Raw genomic sequence first — 13,622 nt, forward strand, 5'->3', positions numbered from 1 at the left:
AACCTACTTTGTTCTCCTTACCAGTAATCTATTTCTCTGACATTGTTCATCATTTTCCATTGATTTCTCTGTCGCCACAACTATCCACAACCCGTTCCTCGTTCGCTGCAGGTGGCCGTTCGAGTTCATCACAATTCGACCCTTTTGACGATGGCAACCAAAGCTGCGTACAAGCGACTGACTCGTGAATATCAAAATATTCAATCGAACCCTGTACCATACATCGTTGCCCATCCATCCGAATCCAACATATTAGAATGGCATTATATCCTCACTGGTGCACCCAATACACCCTACGAAAACGGCCAGTATCATGGCTCCCTTATCTTCCCACCAGACTATCCTTTCGCCCCACCAGCCATCCGAATGCATACTCCGAGCGGTCGATTCCAACCTTCATCTAGATTGTGCTTAAGTATCAGTGACTTTCACCCAAAGTCCTTCAATCCTGCGTGGTCGGTCTCGACGATCTTGATAGGACTCCTATCATTCATGAACAGCGAAGAAATGACGGCAGGCAGTGTGGGAGGAACTCCAGCAGAGCGAAAATGGTATGCTGCCCGGTCAAGATGGTGGAACTCTACTGGCGGTGGATCCGCGTCCAAACCTGTGCCTGGAGTACAGGCCACCACCAAGGGCGTAGGAAACATCAAGGCAGGGGACGGCGGAGTGAAGTTCAGAGCGGAATTTCCGGAAGAAGATCAGGAAAATTGGAGATGGATTAGCCAACATCGCATAGATCCAAAAACTGGACGCATGCTCCCTGACCTAGAGGGCGAGGAGGTGCAATGTTCTCCTGAAACTGCAACACTCCGTCGGATACTGGGAGGAAGTGGCGGTGGCGTTGGGGCAGTGGTCCATGGAGGCCAGGCTGCCCGAAACGCTGGCCAAGGCTGGCTGTCTACCAACAAGGTCTGGATGGTCTTCGGGGGACTCTTCCTGTATTTCATAGCGGCCAGAATGATCAGCGAGGCGCAAGGATTATGAATCAGGGTGTGCACGATGAACTTTATTCATGATTTACGGCCGGCATTAATCGGTGAGAATGGGCCGATCCACGTACATTGACCTTTGTGTGTTTCGAGGAGGAATACGGAGTACTGGAAAATTCTCGATCTACGAGTAAGCGTGGCGTCAAGGTCTTGACCGGAGGAACACATCTCGTTCCAAAGTGATAGAAACATGTTCTTCTCAACATTTATCGTAGATATTTCTTCAAATGCCGAGGGATCCCGTTGAGGGCCGGTTGTCGAGTACGGTACCTGGTATCTCGGAATGGCAGTCGAGATCGGTCCTTGATGCTGCGAACACGAACCAGTTACAATGCCACAGACCACCATGGCTGGGGTTAAAAGGCCTCCACTTTGGGGAGGCAGTGGTGCTAGTTGGGGACAATTAGGCTCTCGGAAAAATACCCGAAGCAAAAGCGATACAAGTCAATTAGGAAGTGAGAGCCTGTCGCTAGCGGGAACATATGCAGAGTCAACCTCCCACCTGGGCCTCCTCCACCATAGCCCTGGCTTTGGACCCTGAAGCCGTGGCCCCCCTTAAGCAGAGGCAAACCACCTCGGGGACCATTGGCAAGCTAGTTGTCTGACTAGTAAGGAATTTGTTGAAACAAAATGTCCATCATACTTCGGTAGGCCATCTGCTACCCATATCAGCCTCAAGATTCGTGAATGGTAGCTACGAAGTAGATATGGAAGTCGGGGTGCCGGTCTAGAGCCAGGCAGTAAAGTCAGCAAGCGCCCTAAGGGAATACCTCGGTCGGCACCTGGGCAGATAGAATACTCAGGAGGCTAGGTCCAGTGCTTGTCAAAATCGTTATCTTCCTACCTAATCTGGGACTGGCAATGATGGGATGGGCCAATGGCCCCTCCACGTCCCTACTCGTAACGAGGTGGTTTCAACGCCTTCACATGCGGAGTGCGAGGTGGCGGGACCACGATCCTGCACCCCTAGGCACCTGTCTAGGCACTTAGGCACCTAGGTTGCGATGATCTGCATGCCCGAGAGGCCCCTCGGTCCACTTAGCCTGTTCTCCATTAGCACCCGAGCCCCATTCTCCCAACGGGTGAATCGCCGCCATCTTAGACTTCTGCTAGCACCGCTAGTCTTGTCAATTCTGATTCGTAATGAAGTACTCCGTACTCCGTAAATCTCTGGAGTCTGCATGTTCGGTGGCATGGTGCCTTTCGCTTGTCCTCTGTGCGATTCCCCTCGCTCTCCGTCAATACTGCTCGGTGCCAGGTATTCCGTAATAATGGGACCTAGAAATCCAAACCTTCGCAGACACACTACGGAGTAATCTGTACCTTGACACCCAGATCCAAACTCCCCCCGGTCGCCCCTAAAAGCATACCGAACTAATTGTACATTAGCCAGCGAAGCTAGCCTCATCTGTGAACCGTGACCCATCTATTATTGACAACCAAGTTCCTCATTGCAGACTCCATTGCGACCGGTGGCCTCTGTGCTTTCTCTTAAACTTTGGCCTTGCCATGACAAACACGTGGTAACTCTCGACTCTCGACTTCATCCTCAACCCTAACTCTCATCCTCATCATACGCTGTCTCAACTGTTGTTCTCTCCTTCCGCCCGATCAGCAGTCATGCTGAACCAGCCTCGTCTCGCTTCGTGTCGACAATAACATTTGCTTGGCTGCCATTTCTATTTCCCATTCCCTACCAGGACTTTGCCAGATAATTTCTTGAAGGCGGGCATTGCATCATAGCTGTTTTCCTTGGTGTATGGACCATGGATTGGAAAGAGGAATCATGCGCCGTATTTCGTCCGATTCTGGTGAGACAGTCCTACCCTAGGCCTTGCTTCTCTTCTCATGATTCCCATGATACTTCTCTACACCACCCCATCTCTAATATCAGCCTGCCGACCAAACTAATACCCCTGGCTCCCTCTCTAGACTCGGTCAACTCGACTTCCAATTCCGCCTCCTCGAGTGTTAACTTCACATTTGTGAACCAAGCCGAGGACATCGTCTCCTTATCTCACAGGAAGATCAGCGATGCCAATCAGCGACATGCCATCCGTTCTCATGTTATGCAGCGTGTCCGTCAGGAGGAGTTGGCCCAGGGCAAGAAAAGGCCAACTGGTCGCGATCTGCCTAAACGACCCTCCCGAATTGCCATTCGAAGCAGGTCCACTGACTCAGACTCGTCGGGGGTGAGCGATCCCAGCTCTGCTCGCTCCGAATCCATCGCCTTGAACACTCCTGTGCCCTCCTCCTCAGCAGCCTTTGACGGTGGGGCAACTACCTTCTCTCCTCCTCGACACCCGTCCCAGCGGCTTCAGTTGTTCATTGCACCGGCTGTTCATGAGCTTGACCCGTTTGATACTCTTCCCACCCATGGGGTACCGCACAAATCTGTCGAAGGTCTACTACAATATTGTAAGCCATAATACTCGACGAGCTTTGTGGAACTGACAAAGGCTTCAGGTTTCGATACTCTGCTGCCCATGACCTTCTCGATCGAGACCGCTTCCTACAGCGAGCGAATGGCCAGACAGGGCCTGGTTCTCCGGCAGAAGGCTACGAGTCCGGCTGTATTCCTCGGCTTCATGGCCACCGTCGCTGCTCATCGAGCCATCCTTCGAGGCAACCATCAAGACCTTGCGCCGTCCGAAACTAATCATGATGACCTCATCACAGATCCAGATTACAAAAGAGTGAAGCACCACACTATTGTTGCTGTTCGAAAGATGATCGAAAATCGCACCGCCAGAGTGGGCCAGTACTTGATTGATGCTTGTTTTGGCTTGGTCTCTGTCGCCACAATCGTTGGTAATTTCCGCGAAGCCAGAGTACACCTTCAAGGAATTTCACAGATGATGTCCATTGCCGAGATCTCTCAAGAATCTGTAGAATGGCTCCCAATTACTGATGTCAAGCTTGCCACTGCACTACTGTCCAAACCATCATTACCTCTCCCGTGGGAACGCCAACCGATCCCGCAGGAGATTTTGCAACTGGTTTCACCGCCATCAGATTCGGATCAAAGCCGTTTGGGAACAAGTTTAACACACTTCGCAGGATTGAGTAGCCACCTCAAGGAATTGATTTCCCGGCATCGCGACATTTGCGACATTTGCGAGTTCAATGTACAAAACCAAGGGAGCCTCTCGCATTTGCAAAATCGTACTTTGAACCGAAAGGCCACGGAACTCGAATATGACTTGACGGCATATCCATACGAAACATCACTTTTTGAACGCGACCATAATAATCAACCAATCATACCTGCGCTTGAGAACATGGTCCGACTTGCTAGTTTAGGCCTCTTAGCCATTGCGCCACATGCCATCCTCCCTTCAACCGGGTCAGGTCGAGCCACAACGCATCATCAAAAACGTGCTTTCGAGGACTGGTTGAGAGAGCGGCGGAATAATTGTGGCCGACCAGAGCTGCAAGTCATCCTATGGTCATTGTTTTGTTTTATCCAATGCGCAGAACATCAACCCGAAGCTGACTTCTTTATCCAACAACTGGCACTGCTGACCCGCGAGTTGTGGCTGATCAAATGGCATAACACTGAGGCTACCATGTATGGATTCTTATACATACCGGGACTTCAAGCAAAGAAGTGGGAAAATATCTACCACTCGGCGATGAGTGTACGATGACGTGAAGGATCCTGTGGAGCCCTCTCATATTGACGAATCCCATGTTACAATGAAGGAATTCATCCTGCCCAAGACAGAATTTCCACAAACGATCGAGCATGAAATGGCGTTCTATCAAGGGTGATCAACTCTCGACCCCAGCATCAGCACCCAAAGGTGATATTCGACCTAAGACCCACTATCCACCAAGGGTTAGCACCATGCTCCATGCCAGGAAACGCTTACTTGACGATCCTCTAGTCTGCGAGCATGGCGATACGTAAGATCTATATGTTTGTAGATGTATGCATAAATATAAAGTTGATATCGATCTTGGTGCGACCAATACCATACGAGAGAGAGCAGCCCAAAACAAATATGCAAGGGATGATAAGCCGTCTCCCTTCTACAACAGCACAGTGGGATTCTTGCTTCAAGAGAAGGATTCATTGATTGGAGCGCATAATCATGGGTCACATCAAGCTCAGCTGGAGCGTATAAACAATGGCTTCCCCCTCAACACGAGCCAAGATCCCCTTATCAGAATCACCATCTGAGGGAGACAATGTTGCCCCACCCCGTAAGACCCAATTACAAATGTAGCAAAAGGAAAGAACAAGCTTGCAACAGGGCGCTTTGTAAAGGCCCCTTACGCTCGCATAGGACGAGGGCGTAAAGGCCAGCAAGGTTGAAAACTGATAGCAGACCCAATACCACCATAGAAACTTCATACACACTGTCACACAGACATAAACAGCTTCCAAACATCCCAGACCCATGACTTAAGTCAAGCCTGCAGGGTGTCATGACGCGCGTTTGTTCAATTCGCTTTCCTTTCGCCCACCTCATCCCCCATAAATCTCACTTTTAATACACAATATTTCACAAAGGATTCAAGGGTTGCTTCCTCCTCGTCGTCGTCTGGGTGGATAGAATCAGCTCGTTGGTAATGCCTTGTGGCCCAAAGCAATCGCAGATCGAATAGAAGACACTCCAATCACTCTTTCACTTCTCCAAATTCTTCCTTGAGGCAGCCTCCTCTCTGACGCTGGCGCCAGTGGCACGGTGCCAGATATCCCCGCCCCAGCGCATGGCACGCTCGGCGGCCGCCGTCGGTGTGTCCAGCGCGGGGCGAATATCGAGATAGAAGACCGGCTCGCCGGTGCTCTGCACGCCGCCGGAGTAGTAGTCGATCACGTAGCGGACCTCCCTCACGGAGCCGTCCGGCCGCCGCCGCGCGACGTACCAGTCGTGGCGGTCGAAAGGCGGCTCGCCACCGAACTTCTCCGGCATCACGTACCCCAGCGCACTGAGGATGCGTGCCTTCGGCGTCGGCTCCTGCGGCCGGCCCTGAAAGCGTAGAAGTTTAGGCTTCGTCGCAGCAGAGGGGTCTTCGGGATTTGAAGGAGTGGGCAGGTTGAGCGCCTCGCGGCGTGCGGCGAGGAATTCACGCTTCGCCCGCTCAAGCGCGATGCCCTCCTCGCCTTTGGAGCACAGAGCCCAGCCGTGCGCGAGCCCCGGACCAAAGATTCTTTCCCACTCCTCAATCTCCGCCCACGCGCCCTCGTTTAGGAAGTTGTGCACCGCTACCATGCTCTCCACGGCGTCCGCAGGAGTGTCCGTGTAGCCTTTGCGTAGCATCGCGTTGTACATCTGTTGTGGTGATGGATATTCCCAGTTGCTGTCGCTATCGCCCCGGGGAATTGAAGAGGCCTCGCGCTCGAGTGGGAGGGATATCGTTTGCGGGGAATTGGCTTCACGGGTGTTGGAGAGGGTTGGCATGTAGTTTAGTGGGTTGAGTTTCGAGAGTGTGGATTGGGATTGTGGTTGTGAGAGAGAAGGGGCCGGTGCTTTTTGCGATGATGATTGAGGCGTTTCTGGTGAAGCGGGATTGCGGAGCGGATGGTTGGGCGATTTCACCGGACATGAGGGTGGTGTTGACGTGGGTGAGTCGAGACGTGGAATGAAAGGCGAAGCGGCGGACTCTTTTTGGTTGTGCATGGGACATGATGGCTGTGGAGAAAAGGTGTTAGTCGCTTTGGAGATGTAATTCATCCAGCGAGAAAACGCATAGGGATGGGTATATTTACCGGTGGAGTAGCACCAGGCTGGGTTGGAGGATGGCTGCTCGGTAGTGGTACCACAGCGGCTGCTGTGACCGAGGGCATGGGGATGTCTGCCCAGAACCAGCCCATGTTGTTAGAATATGAATGTTTGAAAAGTGAGTACGAGGATGGAAGCAAAAGGAGTAGCAGTAGAGAAGATGGGAAGAGAATTAACAAGGCGAAAAAGAAATGGAGCAAGAGGAGGATAGACCAGGGTCCGAGATGGTCATCATCATTCCATCCATCTCCATCTTGCACGTGATAATCAAGCATATGACTTTCGCGAGAGGGTATTCGCTTAACCTTCTCGATGCGGTTATCGCTTGACTTTCCTATCTTGTCCAATATCTCCACGGTTCATCCTGCCAGCGCCTCGCAAAAGATCCTAAATGAACTCAGCGAAAGCGCATGCCAGTGTAACTACACAACGCGCTGAGCACATTACAACTGTACTTTGAATACAGCCACCAGGCCATCTTGCTTCTTTCATACCAACATTTCCCTCGTCTGGCCCGCGCCGACCTCACAATGAACTCCCCTTCCTCGTGACATTCTCGGTACTTTCTCAACCATACCTTGCCGCGACGCCCACCATGGCCACCATGAGCGACTCGAAGCAGTTCAAGCAAGATCTTGTCGTCTCTATCCGCTATCGAAATGACCTCCCTGCTCCCCCTATGCCCCCTAAGCTCCTCGACATCGACACTGGTGGTCTTGCACAATACCTCACAACCGGCTATGCCTCTACCCTTGCGAAAAGGGAAGAACCCAACATAGAAGTCGATGCTGAGGGAGGAATGCCCATCGACATGATCGGTGTTCCTGGTTATTTCCTGGGTGACGAATCTGCAATTATGGCATCTGATGTCCAACCAGTCATCGAACCAGCCGACCAAGCACTCCTTCTCACTCTCGACCAACTCAAAAGTCAAGGCGCGATGGACAATGTCTCTTTTCTACGCAAAACTCAATACATGAATTCAGGACAGCTTTCCCGAGCCCCAGACGCTCTTTTGAGACCTGGAAACCCCAAAACCAAAAGACCGGCAGACCCCAAAAACGTACCCACACCAGTCGCCAAAGACGACAAGGAAAATATCAGAAGACACATTCAAAAAGGCTTCAATCTAGCATACCCCGAAAGCGTCCCTTACAACCCTCCCGAAGCAAAAGCAAACCCAATCACACCACAAGAAAGAGATGTCTGGAGAAATCCCATTCATCCAGACAATCCACGGTTAAAGCCAGTGGGCTTCTACCCAGTAATACCCGACCTCCAGGCTGAGACTGATCTCGGTGGTTCGTGGTATGCCCTGAGGTTTGAAAAACCTCCTTTACCACCATACCGAGGGCGCAAAGACGATCGCTTGGATGCTGCTCTGTTAAGTGGCATGGAAAATGAGGAAAAACATGCTGAATGGGCCATTAAAAGGAAGGCCTTCGAGGAACAACCTGAGCTTTACGAAGACCCAGGACCCGAGCCATATACCTGGACATTATTTGTTCCCAAACAACCTGACTCGGGTTCTCGATATCATCAGATATTTGACGATTCAAATCCAAGCAAGGACGATCCCAAACTCGTCGACCGCCTTCTTGAAGAATCTGCGGACGGAACACTCAGACTGCCTTTTGAGCGAGCACGCATCTACCCCACTAATAAACAAACATCCCTACATCAGGATGAGGCGATGGCAATAGCTATCGTCGATCCAGACAAATTGCCCTCCCATTCTCGATTTCGCAAACAGGGTCCAGCAGCATATTACTACCCCATTGTGGAACGCATACGCTTCAAAGCTGATAGAGGCAACTTGGGCAAAACGCCGTCGCAACCACAATCCCGGCAGTTGGATGAGGAAGTCGCTGATCAAGTAATGGTTTCATTCCGTGAACCCAACCCCTCGGAAGCATGGCGTCGCGCCCAGTTTCTCGGACAATTCGACCCATCATTCGAGGCCAAGTACGAAGAATTGGCTCGTGCGAATGAAGAATTCGAAGAAGCCGCCCGTGCCGAGGAGATGTTGCGGGAGCAGGACGCACAAGATGTCGCAATGGAAGATGCTGACGATGCTGACGGAGCCGAGGTCGGCACGAATGGGGACACACACAAGGATATAGATGACGATGATCGTGGGAGCAGTTCACCCCCCCCTGGAACAGGGAGGGTCAATGGGCATGGCCGCGGAAGACCAAGCGCGGATGATGAAGATGGTGATGATGGCGATGAAGATGATGAGATGCAGGACGATTAGGTATTGCATGCTTCTTCTGACCCTGCTTCGTTCCCTGCGTATGCGGATCTTCTCTTGGTTTGAGACTATGTCTCTGGCACACCAATTGCTAGGAGGGTTCTTCCACGTGCATTTGAATGCATTAGACCATTCAGAAACGATACACGAAACTACTCATCACAGTTGTATTCTCATAGCTAAGATACCAGCGACCGTACAGAAAATAATAAAAGAGGATGAAATGGCAGATGACATGCACCAAACTCTAACTCCGTAAACCTGCGTTGTCAATGTCCAGATTCAACCTCGGTGGTAGCAAGAAAGTGACAAGGTTCTAGTTATCACTTGAGTACACCACACACTTTTGGAAGGCTCTATATAGTATATCGCATCAATCTAGAGATTTGAATTTCGATGATTTCAATGATGATTTATTTTTGGGGGGTTTATCTCAAAATTTTGGTTTGGAAACTTTTATTGATTTTCTCAGACTTTTTTATCTCCTCAAGGTGACTTTGCCTCCCAGCGTCATTTGGAGGCGCATGTTCAGTCCCCATCGACCCTTCGCCATCAAAGCTGCTTGGAGCGAGAAGCGATCGCGACTTGGGAGGTAGTAGTGCAAACATACGTGCAAGTGTCTAGGTGGCTGCCTTTCTCGCGAGCATGTCGCCGTAGGAGCGGAGGTTAAGAACCACTCATCATAACATGGCATAGCCCTCGGAGTTGGCTGCTCGGCCCGCATCCACCTGATTGTGTTTTGCTTGCTGTCTGTCGATCGCGGGAGTCGCCGCATGGAAGGGACGGAGTTTCTCTCTCGGTTCGTGACATGCCTTGTGGAATTGCCTCCTTATGGTAGACGTGATTGCACCCAGAATCGTTTCGGTCAATTTCTTTGCTGTACCGCCACCACCACAGCACCTCGCCTCATCTCATGGGGTTTTTTGACCGACCCAGTATGCTCGCACATGCGTACGGTGCATAAGCTTGTCTTCAATACTACATTGAATTCTTAGAAAAGCTCCCTTCCTCAATAACTCCTAGCCAGATTCCGGAGATACCAATCGACCAGTCTCCGACCCTGCTTAGCCTCGCTGATATGGATGAGGTCACCTTCAATAGCATAATCCAATTCACTAGCATTGACAACATCACCATCTAAGAGGCCGCCTTCAGACCAGCGAATCTGGCGGCTACGTTGCTTGTTGACGAGCAACCAGCTGCGAAGTTTCTCAGGCTCAACCTCGAGGAAGCTTGAAAGCTTCTTCAAGTCCATAGTGGTGTACAATTTCAAGTAGGACTTCACCGTGGGGTTGAACAGAGTGTTCTTGACTTCATCCATGAAGATGTCCGTGTGGTGCTCCACGGGGTCAATATTGAGGCTCGGGTTGTCGAAGTCCGGCGGTGTTGGGTTGATAAACTTCGGGCACGCTGTCTGGAACAACTCCTTGTACACAGGCAGGGACTCGGGGCCACCGCGTTGGAGCTTGGCAAATTTCTCGCCGTATTTCTCTCGGAGAGCAGTGTGGATTGTGTCGTCGAGACGTGTGGGTACGAAAGAGACACAGATGGCGATCAAGGCATACATCTGTTCCGTCTTCTTGGCAATAGCGTCGAATTGTTGGTTGCCCTTTTGGAAGTTCTTGGTTCGTGAAACATAAACCAAGATATGGCTGAACATGCGGACTGCATCGGCGTACCGGCGGAGCATCATGTAAGAGAAACCTACGTAGTAGTAGGTATTAAGGTGGGCGGCCATGACACGGGCGAACATGGCTTTTTTGTTCATCTCAATATCATCGAGTGTCTTGAGGGCCAAGCTGAAGTCACCCAAAAGACAGTGTACTCGCAAGAGGCCGATGATAGAGAAGTAACCCAGCATGCGGTATAGAGGGCGGGATCCATACTCTCCTGCAACGGTAGCAGGGTCCTCATTTCGCTTTTGTGCTGCTAGTTGTTCGTTGATTTGACTGCGTTGTATCAACGAGTAGAGGACATTAAGCACGGAGTAGCAGCCCCAAGTATTTGGGTTCTCTCGCAGTACTTGTGTCTCCTCTTCGGTTGGTGCTGTCCTTGCAACACGATTGCGGTAGCGGCAGAAGGATTCGAACTGATAGATGAACTCTGGAGATTTCTGTTAGCCTGCTGTTCTTGAATGACCGTCTTTTCATTCTTCGAGCCCACTCACCATCAATCACATCCCAAGCCCAATAATATGAAGGTTGTTCAACCTCGACGGGTCCATCCGAGTTGAGAATGTAGTGAAATAGAGAACAGTAGTTATCATAACTGGCGAACTTTGTCTCGAGGGAGGCTTGGTATTCTAACGGAGCTGCAGCAGCCTCCAGTTGGGCTCTTAAATCTGCAGGACCGCCCGTAAGGGAATCTGCTCGAGTGAGATCGGCGCCATCAACATAGTTGTTGACTTGTTCTTGATAATCGGCGACCAGTGCCTCCTCTTCGACATCATCATCGTCTATCTGTGGTCGATTACCGTTTGTGTACGACATCGTGGCGTGTCTTGAAAGAATGAGATTAACAATTGCCTTCAACGAAAGCCTGTGTAGTGGGTTGAATTTGGACCGCACTCGAAAATACTGCCAGATTCAGTCTAGTGGGAAAAGTCTCAGATCTAATCTAATCTCGGCTCGGATAAATGTAAGACCTCTCAGCCTTGCCCCTCTCCTTCCTTTAGTCACAGCCACGATGCATACGGAGACAAGCGCTTCACAGGCCAACGCCTCGAGCTGAACTTTTCCAGAAACTTGCCGATAAACCCCCTGGCAGATTCCCCCTCTTGAATTATGGCATCCTCATATGAACCCTTCTCCGGGAGCTTCAAGTGTGCACTGATTCAACTGGAACCTAAGGTGAAGCAAATACTTGAGAAAGTGCTCCGAGTAAATCTCAGCAACTAACTCTCACTCCAGCCGCTTGATGCGGAGCACAACTTCGCAGCAGCATCAGCTCATATACGCGAAGCGGCCGCTCAAGGGGCATCCTTGGCGGTGCTACCCGAGTACCATTTGTCAGGCTGGGTGCCTAAAGACCCTGGGTTTGCCACTCTCGCTCGGACAGCATACCAATATGTCCCCAAGTATCAGGAGTTGGCCAAAGAGCTCAAAATCAATATTGTCCCCGGAACCATCGTCACCGTGGACCCAACCTCATCAGCCGCAACAACGGAATCCAACGGCACGGGCCCAGCATCCTCCTGCGCCCATCCTCCGGCACTACTGAATATCGCACCGTTCATCGCCTTCACGGGCGAAGTTCTCGGCTCGTACACCAAAGCGAATCTCTGGATCCCCGAGCGCACCGTCTTGACATCTGGTCCCGACTCTGTGCGTCAAGCAACCTCAGGATCGCACCACACACACACAGCAGACGAAGGGCCACCCAAACCACACACGGTGATTGAAACACCACTCGGCCCCGTCGGTATCGTCATCTGCTGGGACTTGGCTTTTCCAGAGAGCGTACGCAGCCTCGTACGACAAGGTGCACGAATCGTCATCATCCCGACCTTTTGGACCAAGGACGACTTGACGCCCGAGGCACTTAACTACGGGCCGGACGTGGACGCGCAGTTCCTCAAGGCAGCGCTCGTGACCCGCTCGTTCGAAAACACATGCGCCGTCATCTTCTGTAACGTGGGCGGTCCGGTGGACGAAGGCTATACGGGTTTGAGTCGCGTTGTCTTACCGCTGGTCGGGCCTGTGCAGGGTTCTTTTGAGGGTAACGAAGCCGGAATGAAAATTGTGGAAGTCGATATGCGCACGGTCGATGTTGCGGAGGAAAATTACAAGATCAGACAGGACCTTGCCAGAGAGAACTGGCATTATGGCTACAGTCATGAAAAGTGAGGTGCTCTGTACATGAATCGTTGTTTCGAGGGTTTGCAATCAGCGTTCACATCCACAGCTACCTACTAAAATCTGCCGTCCGTCTGTTGAATCAACGTAAACGAACCCATCCACGAGGCCTCCAATCATGGCAAAGATCTTTAGAGTGGCGGCCCAAGACCTAGGTGCGATTATCGTTGCGAGTGTCTGAAGCTTTGGCTAGGAGAGGTTTTCGGTCATTAGTTTTCCGGATTGGAGAAAGAGAGAATTCGGTGTACTCGTCAGGTTAGTATTCGATCCGGGGGCACATATATCTGAGGCGCGACATCATGCAGGTTTTCGTCGTGATAGCGTTTGAGATCCTATTGGTGCAAATGAGAACATGGTACCCTTCAAGTCTGATGCTGACTACTCTCAAGGGATGAATGTGGTCAAGGTCTTCGCGAATCGTATCTGCGGTCATCTCAGGTGTCGCAAATAGAATTCGCAAGTTACGAGTAGCTCCATTGAGTTCGATCTGACTGGTAAGATATCGTAGTATGTATTGTTGTTTCTCAACCCTTTCCACAGTAACCTAGAGAGGTATCCGTTAGCGAAAGCAGGGGCCGCGGGATTTCTGTCTTAACACCTACCCGCTTGTCCTTGATGTAGATATTGTTTCGCTTGGCTCAGACACAGCTCATGGGCTGCAGTGAAATCCACGAAGGGACTTGCTCCATCCTAGCTTTCGACTTCAGGTGAACACTCAAGATGGCTCCTACTCCCATAACAGGTCTAACATCGAGAAGCTCCGTGGTGCCTGACAAGACTCTAAAGACCA

At 51.1% G+C, this 13,622-nt stretch overlaps 6 protein-coding genes across 6 annotated transcripts; 4 read left to right on the top strand and 2 right to left on the bottom strand.

Annotated features, from left to right (window-relative positions):
* Nucleotides 1–150: 150 nt before the first annotated feature.
* A1O9_04654 (ubiquitin-conjugating enzyme E2 J2) lies at nucleotides 151–987 on the top strand (the record flags this gene model as incomplete). Its single annotated transcript, XM_013406942.1, has 1 exon — nucleotides 151–987. The coding sequence occupies one exon, from the start codon at nucleotides 151–153 to the stop codon at nucleotides 985–987; it is 837 nt and encodes a 278-aa protein (XP_013262396.1).
* Nucleotides 988–3,061: 2,074 nt separating this feature from the next.
* Nucleotides 3,062–4,642, top strand: A1O9_04655 (uncharacterized protein; the record flags this gene model as incomplete). The annotated part of the gene is made up of 2 exons (XM_013406943.1): nucleotides 3,062–3,410; nucleotides 3,459–4,642. 2 exons carry the CDS (start codon nucleotides 3,062–3,064, stop codon nucleotides 4,640–4,642), a joined length of 1,533 nt encoding a protein of 510 aa, XP_013262397.1.
* A 984-nt stretch (nucleotides 4,643–5,626) lies between these two features.
* A1O9_04656 (cytochrome c heme-lyase) lies at nucleotides 5,627–6,816 on the bottom strand (the record flags this gene model as incomplete). The annotated part of the gene is made up of 2 exons (XM_013406944.1): nucleotides 5,627–6,634; nucleotides 6,712–6,816. 2 exons carry the CDS (start codon nucleotides 6,814–6,816, stop codon nucleotides 5,627–5,629), a joined length of 1,113 nt encoding a protein of 370 aa, XP_013262398.1.
* Nucleotides 6,817–7,319: 503 nt separating this feature from the next.
* On the top strand, nucleotides 7,320–8,981 carry A1O9_04657 (uncharacterized protein; the record flags this gene model as incomplete). The annotated part of the gene is made up of 1 exon (XM_013406945.1): nucleotides 7,320–8,981. The coding sequence occupies one exon, from the start codon at nucleotides 7,320–7,322 to the stop codon at nucleotides 8,979–8,981; it is 1,662 nt and encodes a 553-aa protein (XP_013262399.1).
* A 1,006-nt stretch (nucleotides 8,982–9,987) lies between these two features.
* A1O9_04658 (eukaryotic translation initiation factor 3 subunit L) lies at nucleotides 9,988–11,467 on the bottom strand (the record flags this gene model as incomplete). Its single annotated transcript, XM_013406946.1, has 2 exons — nucleotides 9,988–11,081; nucleotides 11,146–11,467. The coding sequence occupies 2 exons, from the start codon at nucleotides 11,465–11,467 to the stop codon at nucleotides 9,988–9,990; spliced, it is 1,416 nt and encodes a 471-aa protein (XP_013262400.1).
* A 294-nt stretch (nucleotides 11,468–11,761) lies between these two features.
* Nucleotides 11,762–12,823, top strand: A1O9_04659 (uncharacterized protein; the record flags this gene model as incomplete). The annotated part of the gene is made up of 2 exons (XM_013406947.1): nucleotides 11,762–11,857; nucleotides 11,888–12,823. The coding sequence occupies 2 exons, from the start codon at nucleotides 11,762–11,764 to the stop codon at nucleotides 12,821–12,823; spliced, it is 1,032 nt and encodes a 343-aa protein (XP_013262401.1).
* Nucleotides 12,824–13,622: the final 799 nt, after the last annotated feature.

The sequence above is a fragment of the Exophiala aquamarina genome (assembly GCF_000709125.1).
Source record: "Exophiala aquamarina CBS 119918 chromosome Unknown aczIA-supercont1.3, whole genome shotgun sequence".
NCBI lineage: Eukaryota > Fungi > Ascomycota > Eurotiomycetes > Chaetothyriales > Herpotrichiellaceae > Exophiala > Exophiala aquamarina.